This window comes from Megalobrama amblycephala, linkage group LG13 (genome assembly GCF_018812025.1).
Source record: "Megalobrama amblycephala isolate DHTTF-2021 linkage group LG13, ASM1881202v1, whole genome shotgun sequence".
In the NCBI taxonomy this organism is placed as follows: domain Eukaryota; kingdom Metazoa; phylum Chordata; class Actinopteri; order Cypriniformes; family Xenocyprididae; genus Megalobrama; species Megalobrama amblycephala.
The window spans coordinates 28839165-28858181 of NC_063056.1; the positions used below are offsets into that span (position 1 = coordinate 28839165).

Sequence of the window (19017 nt, forward strand, 5' to 3'; positions counted from 1 at the left end):
GAGGTAGAGAGTGATGAGAGGCTCTTGGCAATTTATGCCCAGAATTGCATGGAGATTGCAAACAGTATGAATAGTTAAAGGAAAGGTTTCCTGTCGAGGTGATTGAGCCATAGGTGTCATATTTGTGGTTTCGTGACTGATTTTGATTACTAGTTCAGTTGTCAGAAAAGTGGACAGTCCAGAAGAGCTGTTTATAATAGTAGACCATTACACATCTCACTGTAGATGCAACTGGCAGAAACGGGGCTGGGCATTTTCTGATTAATCGCAAGCTTTATTTAAGCAAGCTATCTCAATGTCCTTTGTGAAAACGGTTTTGCTGTGGATTTGTTTGGAAATACTTTCTTTGGAGAAACTAAGCAAAAACGGACAATACTGTCTCTAAAATGTAAGTCATTTAATATTAAGTTCTTGTTTATTAAACCGTTTTTTAAAATCAACAACACATTTGCAATCATGCTAATATTCAGGAAAACAGGCTTGTGTGATATTGCTCAACTAAGTTTTAACAAGAACTCATTTTTTTGCATCCACATCTTAAATTTTGGCAGCATTTTGCACCAAACAACCTAATTAATTTCTGATCAGCACCCTAACCAAAGCACTGTATTACTAAGACAGATGTCAGAACACAAGGGTATTCATACAAAGTTTATTCACAATATCCACACATGAATCCACTAAAGTCTACATCATGTACAACGTTTACATCAGAGGATTGAGAGTTGATGCATGCACTGAAGTCAGTCTTCCTCTAAACTAATCATCTCAGCCTGCCCGCCATCTCCAAGCAGGGCCAACAACCTCCTATAGCCATTCCTAAAACAGTAGAAGAGATTAAAGTTGAAAAAATGATGCATAGTAAAAAGTAAATGGGAATGGATAGCACTGGTTTTAGCATCAGGTTTCTTCTCAGTTCTCAGCTGACATGTAGGTTACTAATGCCGTACCTGAGTGAGGTATTCTTTCCCAGACCTCTCTTGCACTCTGTCTTTCTAAGGCTCAGGGACAGAAAGGGAATAAGAGCCGTCACTGTGGAGGGGTGAAGGACGGCTACAACTTCTAGAACATTATACACTTGTTGGTCATATACGCCTTCATTCTCTTCCACGAAGGCCCTGGGAAAGAAAAAAAGAAAAGAAAAGGTAACTCCGAGTGAGAGTACAGTCTCTAAAGCAGCACTGAGTAGTGTCTACCTTACCGTAGAATAGCAGTGGTGTGTTCACATGGCTGTTCTCCTACTGCAACAGTGCACCTCTCAACAATAAGCTGTGTGACCTCTGTGCTCAGCCTCTTTACTATGGTAAAAACAACAGAACTAATTAAATAACAATGAAATAAAGTCCATTTAAATTTTTAGCAGTAGTTAGAGGGTCTTTTTCAAAGATGATCTCTCTTATTGCTGGGTTTACAATGTTTTAGCAATGTCTCACTGCTTGTTTTATTAAGTGTTTTGGTAAAGTAAGGTTCAGGAATTCATTTTACTGATCATATTAGGCCTGGTGGGTAACCATATAAATGAGGGAAGAAAAAAAAAAAAAGATTTTTGGGCTCCCCCCTAGTTATTTTACATTGTAATAATATTTCAAAATATTGTGGTTTACTGTAATTTAAATAAATGCAGCCTTGGTGAGTGTAAGAGATTTCTTTCAAAAACATGTACAAAGAAAAAAAAAAAATTCTCACCAACTCCAAACTTATGAACGGTAATATATAACGCTAACAGAGGAACTATATCAATGACTCAAAACAAAGTGGTGCAGTTATGTTGTCAGAACATGACTGAAGCGCACGTTAATAAACTATGGTTCTTGGTGTGAACGGGCCTTTAAACGGTTTGTCTCTGCCTACCTTGTGCCTCGTTGACCAGCATCAGTGAGCGTAGCACCACAGGAAGGGGTATCGTGAGTAAGGAAGGATCTCGGTCGCTGTTCCTTTTCAGCAGCTCCAACAGGAAAGCGAGAACGGCAGCGAGTCGCGGGGGAGGAGCAACACCTTTAAACTGGAGGAAGTTATCTCTGCAGAAAATTGTATTCATTGTAACACTAGTGTGAAGTTATTCCTGAAAGGTTGGACATCTTCTACAAGACTATGTAAGAAGCTACATAGGATTTATTTATTGTTATTTATTTAGGTATAAATATGAAATCATGTAAACAGACAAAAGACTCGTACCTCAGCACATGTAGAATGCTTCTTCTGAGTCTTTCCCCCTGCTGGGTGGCTGTTGATTCGCAGGCTGCCAGCAGGACAGGATGATTGACCACCGCTCCAGTAGAGGGCGAGGCTGGGAGGAAGCGGCTCAGGTACTGGGAAATGACACTGTGCAGCTGCTGCTTCAGGTACGCCCCCTGAGAATGGGACACACTCACCGCCATGGACAAACCCTGAAGATGCCAATAAAATATTAGATCTATCATGACAACTCTCGGAAGATTGTTGGCATGGTAATGGATATGACAGTGTTAATGTATTTGGGCATGGCGGAATAGATCTGCTACGCTACTGCTGAATTGCTGCTGCTGTAGATTACTGCTGTTGTTGTAGAGCAAGTACAGGAACTTGCTACTGCCAATCATTACACCGATACACTGCTGCGAGTAAGACATAGTGCTGATGAATAGCAAATATCAATAACCCATAGCAGATCTATACAGGTGGAGCTGGGGAAGGTGGAGAGCTTTAGAGGAACTCTGAAGCGTGCTGTAAACTGCTATAGCGAATAGTCATTTAAATGTGTGAGCAAAAAGCTCATGTGACATGGACCAATCAGCTTGTGCCAAGTAGTTAATGCTGTTATTATCATCTCCTTGTGTTAAGACCCATCAGCCTGCGCCATCTAGAGTTTCATGACAGAACTGTGTACTTATGACAGTCAGGGAATTAACACTTATCCCCCATTTTCTACAAACCTGAAATCAACAATGACCTTTAGATATAGTTTCAGCAGTCTAAACACAGATTTGCACAGTATGTGAAGGAGGTGGGCTAACCTGCAGGAACAGAGGCAGACTGTCTTTGAGGGCCGACAGCATTTGAGTGTGCGCGCCACTGTCCTGCTGGATTAGAGCGTGGGGCAGTAAGAGCACATCTACAATGCGAAAGAGCAATTGCTGGGCTCTGGAGGTGGCCAACAGGTGACTCCAGTGCTTAACCAAACAGCCTGAAAAATGCACAAAACCACCATAAACTTATAGTAAACATGCTGTTTGCAACCCATTTTACTTCAGTCGTAAGATGCATTTAACAAGAAGAGACAGAGTACATTGTGTCGAAGAGCACAGACCTATGGTCCAGTATGCCAGCTGTAGACCCTCTCGGCTCTTGTTCAGAAGGTAAGGCTTGATGTATTTGAGGATGTCTCCCACATACTCCAGTGCTCGAGACACCATTGAAGAACGCTCAGAGAGGATCTGGAGCTCACAGTATGATCGACCCACAGCCTAGTAAAGCACAAATACACAGTGTTGGCAATGCCGTATGGCTTATATATTAGAGCTTCTGGTTTGAGTGTGTGTACCTTGATGAACACAGCCATTGCAGGTTTGGGATCTTTGACAGCAGCAGGATGTAGGCCTGCTCTCTGCAGCACAGACTCCACTTCTGGAAGCCGTAGGACCTGTCTGGTTAACTCGGCCAGCTGTTCATCCAGACTTCTGCCTGTACACACGATACCACAGCTGCTCATTCTGACCCACCCAAATCATATTAAGAATACCGATTCGCTACCATTTGTGAGCGACTTGGGGTTGAATGGATAATTTACACAAAAATGAAAAATCAATCAGAATTTATTATGCATGTTGTTCCAAACCTGTATGGCATTCCTTTTTTTTCCTGTGGATTTTTTTTTCTTCTGAGATAATTTAATGAATATCTGGTTGGGTGAATTGATTGCAGTATATTGTGACTGACTTCAGCCCTTAATAAAGGCCTAATAGTGTCAACAAAAAGTATCTGAGACTCACTGATCGTTTTCTAAGTGCTCCAGTCGGTTTTGGTGCAAAACATGATATTTAAGCAATTTTAACAGTAAAATCGTGCCAGCTGCCATTGCTCTTGTGTTCCATACAGTCCAGTAGGAAATGCATCTTTTACATTGGTTTGCCAACAGTCATAAAACATCAGGAGAACCACTATGGGACTGCAAGTTGGTTCACTCTTATTACTATGAATGGGAAAAATTGGTTATCACCAATTGTTAAAGTCATCGCATCACTGCAGCTGCTGTTAGATGCTCTGGTTCCCATAGAAACAGTGTCCTGAGATGCTTAGGACTGAATATGCGCATTGGCTGGATCTGAAATATATGTTTATTTACTATTTGGGTGTAAAAAAACAACATTTATGGGACATAATTCATAAGTCAGGTTTTGTTATTGATTTAAAATGTTATTTAAATGTGAGTTTTCAGTGAGATTTCAGTATTTTCCCATTCAAGTAGATATGAGCTGGTCTTGCATGCCTAAAATAGCTGCCTCTAGGAGTTACAAATATGTCTGCTGACTTTCCTTGAAAGGGACTTTGACCGAAGTGTTAAGTGCAGGATAGCCACAATTTCACTGTTAACATTTATTATACATCATGTTGTTTTTACCAAAACCAAAACCAGAAAGTCATACAAGTTTGGAATGACATGACGTTGAGTAAATGACAGAATTTATATTTTTACATGATTTATCTGTTTCACCACATGTGATACCGGTATGACTTGAGATCTTTGTACCTGCTCTCGTATCTGGGGCATCTTGACTTTTATGGAGGTACTGTTGTAGAACACAGCGGATCCAGGCACGCACACACAAAGCCTGGGCTGAACCTGAGCCTGGCCCACAGCTGACCCAACTGACCAGCTCTCTGTGAGAGAGAAGAAGAATTGAACTCACACTCACAGTAGAACCAGTTTAACTACACACAGGAAGAAAGAGTAAATGGAGAAAAGACACTCACCCATTTTGCAGCAGATGATTTAGATAGTGGGTTACCAGCAGGGGGTGGAGCATCTCATCCCAGCCGAAGCTCTGCATAATGGACTGGATGGGGTGGGGTTGTAGGTTTTGAGGGGCAGAGCCAGGCATGTCTAATGCCAAAAGTGTGAAGCCTAATAATATAAAATACTATTAGATTTTACACATTCATTCCCACATTTCTAATTCTCGAATAAGAAAGACCCCCCGACCAAAAAAAAAAACAAAAAAAAAAAAAAACAAACAAAAAAAACCACACACTGATGAGTTCTCGTGGATGTGTGCATCAGAACGGCTGCACATGCACAAAATTCCCTTCTATTCAGCTCTTTTAGAGCATAGCCCACAGAGAAAAGGCAGCCATGCAAAGAGAGCCCCTGAGAGAACAAGAGTTCATTTTCTCCGTTTCCCTGACCTGCTGCGGCGTCTGCGAGCTGTAGCGGGGGGGTCTGGGAAAGCCTCATGCTGCACAGGAAGGGGAAGAAGTGGGACCAGAGTGTTGCTGCCACCGCTTGGTGGCGCTCTTTAGCCACGCTGGGGAGAGGAGCCCAACCGGGAGATTCTACGGAGTGTGACGGCTGTCCACAGCGCTGGTGAACTCTCCTAAAAAGAGAAGCAGAAACAGATTAACGCCAAGTGCACACTTCAAGACTTGCAGTTTCTCTGCTGTAGTGTTGGTGAGAACTTTACAACCAATTCCTCCAGAAACAACAAAATGGGGGAAAAAAAAATAGGTACTGAAAACCTTGAATAATGATTTATAATGAACTGAAAGTGGCTACATATATTACAAATATTCTAAATACACTACCATTCAAATGTTTGGGGTCAGTAGGATTTTTGTAATGTTTCTGAAAGAAAGTTGTTATGCTCACCAAGGCTGCATTTATTTGATAAAAATATATTGTGAAAATAAATTAAAGGTTTTCCATTTTAATATATTTTAAAATATAATTCATTCCTCTTCTGGAAAAGCAGAATTTTCAGGCCTCAGTATCATATGATCATTCAGAAATCATTAAAATGCTCTGATTTGGCGATAAAGAAACATTTGTTATTATCATCATCAATTTTGAAAACAGTTGCACAGCTTAGTATTTTGGTTGAAACCGTGATACATTGTTTTCCAGGATCCTTTGATAAATCGAAAGTTAAAAACAAAGTATTTCTTTCAAAAAAAAATATATTTCTGACCCCAAACTTCTGTACTACACGTATATTATATAAGTATCCTAAACATAACTATATTTATTATATAAATTATTTAAACTACATTATATGTGATAATATATACAAATATTTTATGTAAAAATATATTATTTTTGAAAAAATATATATTAGTCAGAATACTTTGCTACTTTTGAATGGCTAATATGCCTTCCAAAACAGCAAATCTGGACACTGAACTGTTCTTGACCTCCTTGGTTCCAAATTTGTTCTTACAAACACTTGCTCAATAGCAGCATGGGAAAGAATTCTTGACGACATGTCAACAAACTGCTTTTTCAACTGCTTTTATGTTACAAAGAAAAAGAGGAGCTTAAAAATAAAAAAATTATATATGAGATAATGGTTGGGCAGATGTGAGGAGCAGTTTGATGTTTGTCCCATTGCCATTCCCATTTTTTCCCCATAATCAGGACAGCGCACACACCTGACAACTGGTCAGCCAGAGTTTGAAATTTATCGTAGTTGCATTAACCTTTATTTTTTTGCAGACTGAAAACAAGCATGAAGAGCTTGAAAATAATCGTCCCTCTCTTCTTCTTAAATCTCACAAAAGTTCTTATGTTTAATTCCCCCATCTCATCTTTCCAGATTCATCCTTATTACAGCCTTCTTAAATTTGACTGCTGGCTTTCTCACTTTCTGTATTATCTCCGTCCCCCTCTGCCCTCTCTTTCTCTGTGAATTCTCCTCATCTCTCTGGACAGAGGGATTAGACGGTGTGCGCTGGTGTGGGGCAAGCGGTTCCTCCGTGGCCTGGCGGTAGCTGTGAGGCTGGGTCTGAATGGGAGGCTGAGAGCACGAGTCTGGCTCTGCAGCGGCTGGCATTAGCTCAGATAAGCAGCTGAAGGGGCTGTAATCTCATTTAGACTGGAGATGATCCTCCTGTCCTGTCATTCTCAGCGATGAAAGCGAGAGCGCCAGGAAAGGGCCGGGGTGAGCGTCACGTGTGCGCGCACATGCACACACCTTTGCGCCTTCCAGCAAGGTTGCATCTAATCCACGGAGAGCTGAGACAATCGATTAGAGAGTGAATTCATTAGCTTCGTTACCGCGGCGGAATGGGCCTTTCACACCCATCAACCCTCATTGTACAAGACATCGTCAGAGACCCCACTTAATCCCCTCACTGCGGCGTCTTACACGCACACACCCCATACCATCTGAACACTCGTTTAATCTCTCCCCGGACTGCAGCACAGATTTTGAACACACACCTCTGGAACGTACACACAGACTTACACGATCATGCCGGGCGCCCTCGTGTAAACTGACACACGGAATCACACACTCAGATAAGCATCGTGAGCACGCCATCTGACAGCGCGAAAGCTCCGATATCTCGGTATCGCTCAACACACACCCCGCGTTGATGGAGGACCACGTCCTTCACTGTGACATTAAGCAATAGTACTTATTTCTGACCATGCATATGTTATAGTATCGGCTAATCTGCCTTTCAAAATAGTAAGTGGGTACACTACAGTGGGGTGGAGATGGACCCCATGAAATTTTGTGAAAGAAGTTTTTGAGGCTAATCTATATGCTAGTGTGCTCCTTAAAGCAGATGAAAACATTTCAATAGTAAATACGTCAACACAAGCATCCGTCAAACCATTTCATTGAGTCTTAAAGGTTTTAGTCTTTCAACTTCAACATTTCAAGGGTAAACTGAGTACTGAAGAGTTATTGAATAAAATTCCCATCAGTAAGGCTCTAGGGTCTATTTGCTCTAGGGAACATTTCTGTACAATTAATGTAATTCAAGCACGCTGAATATTAATTAACAGCAAAATGCATCCTAGCCAAGTTTTCAACGCAGAATTCAAAGATCTCTTGAAATCAAAATTCAAGTTGTGTTAGTTTTGAGGCCATCTATATGCTAGATCATTGGTTTCAAATCATTCTAATGTGCTGATTTGATGCCCAAGAAACATTTCTTATTATTATCAGTTGAAAACACTGCTTAATATTTTTAGGCAGACCGTGATGCATTTTTTTCTGGATTCTTTGATAAATAGAAAGTTCAACAGCACATTTATTTGAAACAGAAATCTTTACAGAATCATTACAGCTGTCTTTATTGTCATTTTTGATTAATTTATTGCATTCTTGCTCAATAAAACTACTAATTTCTTTCTTTTGAATGGTAGTATATATTGTGAAAAAAGAAAAGGTGTGATATTACAAAGACAACATATTGTTTAAATTAAGTAATTAGTATTTATGTTATCATTGTACAAAAACCATATTAACTTGAAAATAATATTAATTTAATATTATTGTATTTTTTCTGAAAACCCTTATGCAAAATGTAAAACATCATTTAAAATGTCATTCTCTTCCTAGAAAATGGATCAAAAACACTGATTTTTATCCAAACAAACGTCTGGCCCACTAATACCACCTGGAACTGGATAGCAAGTAGCAAATTATAGTTCATGGCTGTGATGTAACTTAACTCTATTTTAAGGCAAGTAAAAACTGGTTTGTGTTCTTAAATGAGTTTGACAAACAGCCCCTGCTGTGTTGAACAGAAACAGAGAAACACAGAGATAATGCTCACCACCTCCCTTCTTGGCCTCAGTGTCACCACGCTCTCCGTTTTCCTGAGGGGAGATGCGGCGCACGGTTGAAAGCGCAGTGGGAAGGAACCAGATTAATCGATTGGCGAGAACTCGATTAGTCACTTGGCAAAGGCGCCACCGTGCTGCAGGGGTCACCATTGCGATCTCACTGCCCACACACACAGAGGATCGTGACAGGGAATGCGATGAGGAGAATTAGAGCGTGACTAGAGCCTGGCCTGTGTTATCTGCGTGAATCATCCGTCAGTTACAGTCTGCCTTACATCGCCCTGTAGCCGCATGCTTGCTAATTCACGCAAGGCTTGCGCATGCTGCCTCCAACCTAACAGCCGTAATGAAGCCAAGGTTCAATTTACCAGTCCACATAATAACGCATTAATTGCGTCAGTGAAAACGCATTAATAAAAACGATACAACAGAAACATGGTGAAATTAAGAGTAATTTGTAAGGACACGTTGAAGTGCGCCCTGTCCCTTTAAAATGGGTCAGCGGGATCTTCATGCCAATGTGAGCCCGTTCGGGAAAAACGTACTCGCCTGAGTTTTATCGCCATTAATGTGCAAATGAGTGGCCCCCCCACCTTGAGACCCTGCCTGGGAATTGTGGGAATTAGTAGCGTTAAAGTGATTCAGAGTTAGATGGGTAAAATGAGAATAGTGGACACTTAAGCAGTGGATTCTTTACCTTGGAGGACTGTGTGTGTGTGCGCGCTCTCAAACTCGGACACCTTACTTGATCGCACCCTAGCCACCTCTGACACCGTTAGCCGTGTAAGTTACACCGATGTCCCTGCCATGAACTCATCCCTCCCTTCAGCTCAGTCCACACTCAGCCATCTCCATCCAGGACTGGACCCATGGGCTGAAACTCAACACAGCTCTCTTCCAGCACCTGTACGGGCTGACCCAGGTGCCGCAGGCCCCTAGAGATGCACAGGGGACCTTACAGGGGCTCTGTGCACAATGGATAAGCTTATCTCCACACACTGCGTTGTAACTACGGCACAATCAAGCCATTGTCAACATACAAGGGATGCAGGGGAGAGATTTGAGCTGCGTGGGGGCCAGGGTGCCATATGTATAAGCTTCTGGGATCACTGTGTGTTTGTGTGTTCGAGGAACTGCCACATCTTAACGTGTGTGTACTCTCACCGTAATTGCGCCAGCACCGTCTGCAGGAAGCCCAAAGCTGAGCTGAGCTCTGACTGGCGGCAGGCAGGCAGCAGCAGTCCAAAGCCCTCGTTCAGAAGCCTCTCCTCTGACAGCGTAAGATTAGGACTCGTCTCGAACACCTCGCTCACCCCCTCTAGGTACGAGCTAAGTGGCGTCCAGAGAGCTAGCTTGCGCGAAGGCTCGGTGGTCTTCAGGTAGAACTCGCGGGCCGCTTGGCTGAAGTAGGCGGCCAACTGCTCCGCCAACGCGCCAGCATCCAGTCCCTTCTCCAAATACAGCAGCACGAGAGCCAGCTGGCCTCTCCACTGCAGCGCACGCAGGGCTGGGGGCGTGGAGTCGGCGGGCAGCATAGCGAGTAAGTCGCACGCTCGGCTGGCCACGTCCTCCAACTCTGCACACTGCGCCAAGACCAGGAAGAGCAGCAGGAAGTGCAGAAGGCCAGTGTCAGAGAGCTCCATCATCCGCCTCTGGTGGAACTTTGAGTAGAGTCTGTGGACATGCGAGACAGACATGGTCATGATGTGGAATAAACACTGCTAATATGATGTTTATAATTAACTTAAATGATTAGTTTACTTTCAAATGAAAATTAGCCCAAGCCATCCTGGGTGTATACGACTTTCTTCTTTCTGATGAACACAATCGGAGATATAATAATAAATATCCTGACTCATCTGAGCTTTATAGTGGCAGTAAGCGGGATCAACGAGTATGAGGAAAGTGCTTCCATCCACATCCATCACAAACATACTCCACACGGGGGGTGGAGGGGTTAATAAAGGCCTTCTGAAGAAAAGCGATGAGTTTGTGTAAAAAAAATAAAAAAATAATTAAAAAAAAATCCATATTTAACAAGTTATGAAGTAAAATATCTAGCTTCCGCCAGACCACCTTCCGTATTCAAATTAAGGAAAAAAGGAATTGGCGTCACTGAGTTTCCGTAAGTTGAATAAGAAATGCGTAGGACGTAGCGTAAGCTTTTTAAACAGCAAGAGTTTTACACTTTCTTCGTAAGTAGAATACGGAAGGCGGTCTGGTGGAAGCTAGATATTTTACTTAACTTGTTAAATATGGGTTTTCTTTTTACACAAACGCATCACTTCGCTTCAGAAGGCCTTTATAAACCTCCGGAGCCGTGTGGAGTATGTTTATGATGAATGGATGTGGATGGAGGCACTTTCTTCAGCTCATACTCGACACCGCTCACTGCCATTATAAAGCTCGGATGCTTCAGGATATTTTTAATATATCTCCTCCGATTGTGTCAATCAGAAAGAAGAAAGTCATATACACACCCAGGATGGCTTGAGGGGGAGTAAAGCTTGGGGTAATTTTCATTTGAAAGTGAACTAATCCTTTAACAAATCAATATTATATCTATAAATTTTATGTTCCCATCATTTGCTACAGTTGCTGAACAAACAGATCATCTAAAGTGCAAAACAGTTGAAATTTTTATCTTAATTTACAGAGTCTAAAATTCTGAGGCTGCTAGTAAAAATAAGGCTATCATAATATAAATATTTATGTTAGCTGAATGTGAGCTTGCAGTTGATTGTAAGACAGGGACTAAAGGATTGGAGAAGTCTGACATACGTCACCATATAAGTCTGTTGTTAGAGTTATGACATTATGATTAGCATTACAAGGTAAAAAAACAAAAAACAAAACAAAAAGAACATGCATGAATATTCACAATAAGACATTCATAAAATGACAGTATGCATTTTCATTTCATGCCAACTTTAAGTTAGCAATGATGTGTAAAAAATGGCTGTAAAATATCAATAAAATGTAAAATAGTGTCACACCATGGGTCATCTTTATAGTTGTGCCCTAAATGATATTACCAAAATAACAAAATTAAAAAAAAAAAATCCTAAAAGTTTATTTCCAGATTTTGTAGTTGGCTATACTCTATGCCGTAATGTACAATCAATGTCTACAATATACCAAAGTGTCCTTATGGACTCAAGACTGATCAATATTTAATCCATTCCAATGATATTTCCACCACACAAATGCTGCCATACATTTAAAAAGCTGTGAAACAGGTGTTGGGGTCTATCAGGATCAAACATTTCAACAACACTTTCACTCTAACCTAAGCACTCAACTCATCGCTAACCTCCTCCAGACGTTCAGTCTTCCTGGAGAGCTGTGTGCCTGTGAGCAACGTGTGCAAGTTTGCTTCTGTGTGTGTGTGTGTGTGTGTGTGTGTGTGTGTGTGTGTGTGTGTGTGTGTGTGTTGTTTGATCCTCCGGGCACCACGGTGAAATGCCTTTAAAAGACCATGTTAAATGTCAGAAACACTCAGGCACACAGTGGTAGCTGCACTGTCGTGTGTGGCTCAATTTGCTGCAGCACAGGAGGAGAAATCAATATTGAACCCCTCCACTACCCCCCCTTCTTTCTACTGTTGACTGTTTGGCCCAAACAGAACCCTGCAGGTTCCATAAACACACTGCACTACAAGCAGGCCTTTGAGCATCCGTTTAATGTTTGGACAAAAACACATCACGCAAGGCTGTGGGGAGTCGGGCCACATCACGGCTACAGATAGACGTGGAGCAAGAAAGTGTGGCGCAAGCTTTTAGAGACTGACCAGAGATAGAGAATGAGCCAAAGAGAAACGGAAGGCTGTCGAGATATTGTTTGCGTTTTTCGCCTGTCTGTCCGGTTGTTTGTTTGTTTATCACAGACAGCTTTTTTTTGTGCCTGCCACGAGCAGATGCTGCTCATTCCCAGAGTACGAGCTTGAACGCACTCCCTGCCGATCTCATTAATGCGCCGTGCGCCGTGCCTCCCACCGAGCGCGCTCCAAGCCCGAGTGCCATCAGCACACAGCCCACACCTCCCCGTGTGGCATGTGTGTTTGTGTGTGTGTGTGTATGGGGAGGAGGAGGTGGTCCTGAAGCCAGCCAAGTCAGCCTCCGCCACGCCACTGCTGGAAGCCGATCGCCTGCGTTAAGGTGAATTAACTGCTATGCTCGTTAGCTAATTAGCCTTCGCGGTTGCAGCACGGCTGAGCACGGTCCAGACAGAAAAATTCATTATCCAAATTTTGTTCGTTTCAGCCTCTCATCAGAGCCCTACCAGGCAAAATGGATTGATGACAGATCTGAGATCAGCACACAGAGGTGACAAAATCTTAACTTTGAAAATAGTCCCAAGGCACATTCTCACCTGCCCTTGATCTGTCTCCAGGGGGCACCGCCAGCATGTTCTTGGCTCAGGTGAAGGGCCAGAATTCGCAGAAAGATATGGAAGGAGTTGGTTGAGCGGTAGAGCTGCGTGTGAGAGCTGGAGCCGACAGAAGCAGGGCTACAGCAGCTCTTAGCCTGCTGCAACAGACAGAGGGGAGTCCTGCTGATACTGCCCAGCCCCGACACACCTAACCATGGCACAGTGAAAGAGCCGTTCTGTGTGCACATGAAAAGAGAAGAGAGAGTACAGAATTAAGACCCCAATATACTCACTGTGAAGTTCTTTGCTCAGGGATAAAAAGAATTTTGAAATACGTGCCCAGCGAACATCCCAATACCGTCCACACTGCTGAGAGTGGCGTTAAGATGAATATGTAGATATGTGTTGCACACTTTCCTCTCAATAACAAAATAAAAACACAACAAAAATGACAGTGGTGAAAAAACAGCAGTTAAGAAAGCTTCTGATCATAGTGATGCTCTCCAGTCCAGTCACATCATGTTTATTCATATACCACTTTATACAATAGATTGCTTAAAATCAAGCAGCTTTCCAGTATTAAACATAAAAACATAGTGTTACACTTTCTACTTTAAAAACAGCTCTCCAGTGTATTTATGTTTTTTTTTTTACAAGCGGACATCTTACCTCGACGGACTGAACAGAAGAAATGAACTGGAGCAGATTTCCATGTCAAAGGAGGCACAGAGCCACCTCTACCTATAATGTCATCGCCATAGACCAATGGTACTTCAAAAGGGTTTACCAACTGGAGCAAACTTTTCTGGAAAGTTTCTTTGGCAAGATATTTCGAACTCCCAAAACGAGCTCCAAACAAAATTCATTTTGGCCTGATTTTGTTCAAAATGACATCACACCAGTTTGTTCTTCAATTTTGCTTATCAGGGCCTTTAGAAGTATATCAGGGCCTTTAGAAGTATATCGGGGCCTTTAGAAGTCGTATAGAAGGGTGTCTTTTATGCTGATCTAATCAAAGCATTAAAGTCAAGTCTATATCAAATGTTCTTCAATTTACTGAATATATTCTTCAAGTCTATTAAAAACTCTGCAAAACAATCTGATTTAGCAGGGATCTATCAGGATGGACATCAAAATCATAATATAATATAATATAATATAATATAATATAATAAAACTGAAATATAATTAAAATAATATTTAGCTGTGAATGTGATCTTGCAGTAATGAGCTGATATGAATATATTATTATTTACAATAATATAATATGTTTTTAAATTATTAAAGCTTTATTATTATTTCCATTTAAATCTAAACGTTCTTAACTTTTTGATTTTCAGATTTAAATAGAGAAAAAAATGTGGACTTTGGATGTCACTATACATCATGCTTCCAATAACTGAAATAATACTTAAATGTGAATGTGATCTCGCCGCAATGACTCACTAGATTTTTGCTGTAATATTCCCAGAGCGTTGTGACAGCACTGACGTTTGGGCCCCACATTAAGCTGAGGCTGAGGCAGCAATGGACCACCATTCGTATCTGCTCTTCTTGTGCAGCTTTCTGAAATATAACCACATTGTCATTTACCTTTCAGAAGACATGTGTGCACAGTACAAAAAGTATCTGCTGCAATGCAACTCATAAACACCAGATAAGGTAAACAAGCATATTAACCAAATAAACACATAATACACAGAATATGCAATATTATTGTAATCACCTTTGGATCACAGCTAGACTTCAGCAGCCCGATGACAAAACTCCAATTATCCTCAAGTTGTTTCTGAAACAACAAACCTACCATTATAGTTCATCCAAAATTAATGACATCTCATCATGTGATACTAGTTAGTGTTGATCTACCTCCTGTTGAACAGTGCCATTTCGGTTGTGCATCCCAATCTGGGCCAGGTGTGTGAGCAGCCACCAGGAGAAGCCCTCAGGATCTTTACAGTGCATGGGAAGCCCTGGGTCACGGTCTCCTGGAGGAGTCCCCTTCAGAACAGTCTGCAGCAGGGCATTTACATAACTCCAAAAAGACTGGAATGAAAAGTAAAATTAGAATCAAGAATCATACTAAACTATTATCCTTGCAGAATGTGTATGTTCTAACCTGAGTGTGTATGGTTTTGCTCCTGTGCTCCAGTAAATGCATGAGAAGAATCCATAATTCCTTTGTGCAGAGGCAGTGATAGTGATGAGTGTTCAGAGTCTCTGTTGGTCTCACCTACAGAAAGAGAGAGAGAGAGAGAGAGAGAGAGAGAGAGAGAGTATAAAAGATTCAACCACCTAACCTTTACAACACAATGTTTGCTATATCTGTTAAAAAAACAAACCTTATTATATTTGTTCATCGCCAGACCAATGAGATCACAGAGCAGGTTGTTGACCTGGTCCTCAAACAGACTGATGTTTGTGAGCGTCTCGCCTGTCAAATTCACGAACTGGTGTGCGTAAACTACCTGACCTTTCGAAATCATCAAGATCCAAAACTCATTAGTATGACTAAGATTCAGGATCACATGTGTGATCTACGATCTCACCCCATTTTCACCTATTGCAACATACCCATCATTCTTTGCTCTAACAGGTGCAGGATCTCCAGAACAGACCAGAGGATGTCCAGGTGCAGATGCAATAATTGCCAAGATGGAGGAAAGAGCTGTAAAGTGGGTGACACTGTTAGTTTCTTTCCCGTATGCCACTTTCTTTTGCTACTATGGTGAGTAATACGATAAAATATGATTGGTGCACAGTTGCAGATCTAAAGTCAACCAATATTGTGTGTATCGTATTCATTATACATGTGTTAAGATAGAGATATTGTAATTGCAAAAATGCTGATAAAGTTCTGGTTAATTTCTGATTAAATTGAATTCTTTCAACTTGTCTCTTTTAACAAAACAACCATTGCCATCACAGGAATAAATTACATTTTAAAATATATTAAAATAGAAAAGTTAAATTGAAAATATTTCACAAAATTATTGTTTACTTAAAATTTAATCAGTCTTTGTGAGCATAAGAGACTTCTTTCAAAAACATTTAAAAAATATATTCCTGACCCCAAACTTTTGAATGGTAGTGTATTTAAAAGGTAAATATTGCTGATTACAGGTATATGATGTAGTTATATTGGTTCATATAAGCAAAAATGATCAAATGTCACTCTTCCTGTATTGATTTAAAGGTGCCGTAGAACGTCTTTTTAAAAGATGTAATATAAGTCTAAGGTGTCCCCTGAATGTGTCTGTTAAGTTTCAGCTCAAAGTACCCCATAGATTTTTTTTTTATTGATTTTTTTAACTGCCTATTTTGGGGCATCATTAAATATGAGCCGATTTAGGCTGCGGCCCCTTTAAATGCTCACGCTCCCCGCCCACAGAGCTCACGCTTGCCTTAAACAGTGCATAAACAAAGTTCACACAGCTAATATAACCCTCAAAATGGATCTTTACAAAGTGTTCGTCATGCAGCATGTCTAATTGCGTAAGTACAGTATTTATTTGGATGTTTACATTTGATTCTGAATGAGTTTGATAGTGCTCCGTGGGTAAAGCTAACATTACACACTGCTGGAGAGATTTATAAAGAATGAAGTTGTGTTTATGAATTATACAGACTACAAGTGTTTAAAAAATGAAAATAACGACAGTCTTGTCTCTGTGAAAACAATAAGAAACAATGGTAACTTTAACCACATTTAACAGTACGTTAGCAACATGCTAATGAAACATTTAGAAAGACAATTTACAAATATCACTAAAAATATAATGTTATCATGGATCATGTCAGTTATTATTGCTCCATCTGCCATTTTTCGCTGTTGTCCTTGCTTGCTTACCTAGTCTGATAATTCAGCTGTGCACAGATCCAGACGTCCTGCCCTTGTCTAATGCTTGAACATGGGCTGGCATATACAAATATTGGAGGCGTACATATTAATGATCCCGACTGTTACGTAACAGTCAGTGTTATATTGAGATTCGCCTGTTCGTCAGAGGTCTTTTAAACAAATGAGATTTATATAAGAAGGAGGAAACAATGGTGTTTGAGACTCACTGTATGTCATTTCCATGTACTGAACTCTTGTTATTTAACTATGCCAAGATAAATTCAATTTTTAATTCTAGGGCACCTTTAACATAATTTAGTAGCAAACAAGGTTGATTATTATTATTATTATTATTATTATTATTAAATGCATTTAACTGCGTTTTTAATCAACTTGGCCACAATGGCTGTTCAGTCAAATGATGATTCCTATAAAAAAAAAATACCATCAAAAGGCAGAAAGGTATCATTTTATATTAACTATATTGCCCAGCTCGACTTGATATCTCATGACAAACATGTTCTGCAGTACCTTCCCCTGATGCTGAATCGTAAAAGCACTCTGGACATTGGCTGGCAGATTTTTGATTCGTCCAATAAGCAGTGTGATACTGAAGAGCTCCTCCAGCAAAACTGAGGGCAGTTGAGCTTCTGTGTCTTTAAAGGGGTGAACAGGACCTTCATATAGGGATTGTGAGGGCTCCAAAAACCTGGTGATCAAAACACAACATGAAACCTATTTCTGATATTATTACGCTTGTACTACCAAGCTACAGCACATGTTGACACTGACAGATCAAAACCATTGACCTCTCTAAAACGTGTACCTGTAAATGAAGACTTTGATATAGCTGAGGAATAGCACACACTGCTGTCTGAGTTCCTCTGCCTCATAATGAAGACCGCTTGCTTGACCTGAAACCATCAAAACATACTTATTCATATTTCAACGACAAACGTATTGTTGGAATGCAACAACTTTTCTTAACACGACTGTCTCCAGATGCTTACCAAAATCATGCGAGCTGGACTGCACCAGCGTCTCCAGTTTTAACACCTTTTGTCTGAAAGGAAAGACAGATTGTCAAATTAGCAGACTTCCTGTTTCAGCAGACAACATGGCAATCCTCCAGAGCCAACACACCTGCACTCCTACCTAAACAAGCCAAACAGAAGTTTGGTAGATTCTACCAGCGCTGTTTCCGTCACCCACGGGAAGTCAAAAATATCAACCGTGTCCCCCTCAAAATCCACAGGAGCTGGATCGAGCTTTAACAACAACCTAATCATGGAAAAATAGGATATGAGTTTAATATACAGGTTGACACAGATTATATCATCTGGACTAAATACGAACCTCTTCAGGGCTCCTCTGCTGATGTAGCCATTTGATGACAGTCGTCCTGACTCTTCTCTATTTGGTTCATAAGCACAGGTGAAGCAGGGAGGCCGACTGGGAGCAGATTCACCATAATGATCCAGAGCAGACGGGGACACAGGTGGGGTGAGGGACTGCGAGAATTCACCCTCCATGTCAACAGGGTGGAACAGACCACTGGCTGTTGAATATAGACAATGAAAATAATGCAACTCCATACAACAAAACCACTTTTACCAACAAATTAAACCGACCAATGTAATCAAACAACCATTTAATACAAATTTGTAACCAAAAAAGTCAGGCTGTAAGACAACCTTAAACCAGAAAAGACCAGCAAATAGCTGAGGCTCCTTTAAGTTGTTGTTTTCAGCAGTGAACACTTCTCTTTCGAACCGCTAAATTGCCAGCTATCGACCTGGAAATTGTGTCAATAGAAAGAGAAACCAATATTTCTTAACATATACAACTATTTCAGTCATTTCAAATGTAATAACACTTACTTCAACACTGTTGACAACAACTACTGCGTCTATGAATGACCTTCTTCCCAGTGTATCAATGCTCTCCCGCGCTACAGTCATACCAACAACTGCGCATGCGCACGGACGTGTCGGTCACCCAAGCCACTCTTTGATTGGTCAGAAGTTCTCGGGGG

At 41.0% G+C, this 19017-nt stretch overlaps 1 protein-coding gene across 2 annotated transcripts; it reads right to left on the reverse strand.

Annotated features, from left to right (window-relative positions):
* Positions 1-638: 638 nt before the first annotated feature.
* Positions 639-19017, reverse strand: mms22l (MMS22-like, DNA repair protein). Of its 2 annotated transcripts, XM_048153649.1 has the most exons (26): positions 18863-19017; positions 18677-18777; positions 18339-18540; positions 18138-18263; positions 17993-18045; positions 17809-17896; positions 17514-17691; positions 15716-15809; positions 15484-15614; positions 15261-15374; positions 15011-15187; positions 14868-14930; positions 14588-14707; positions 13142-13377; positions 9935-10444; positions 5383-5570; positions 4951-5101; positions 4727-4857; positions 3521-3660; positions 3287-3443; positions 2994-3163; positions 2176-2387; positions 1852-2018; positions 1202-1298; positions 951-1118; positions 639-819 (listed from the first exon to the last, which is right to left on the reverse strand). In XM_048153649.1, the coding sequence occupies exons 3-26, from the start codon at positions 18512-18514 to the stop codon at positions 744-746; spliced, it is 3723 nt and encodes a 1240-aa protein (XP_048009606.1). In that variant the 5' UTR covers positions 18515-18540; positions 18677-18777; positions 18863-19017; the 3' UTR covers positions 639-743. The 2 variants fall into 2 exon arrangements, with proteins under 2 accessions (XP_048009606.1, XP_048009607.1); XM_048153650.1 differs by lacking the exon at positions 18677-18777 and having other exon boundaries at positions 18863-19004.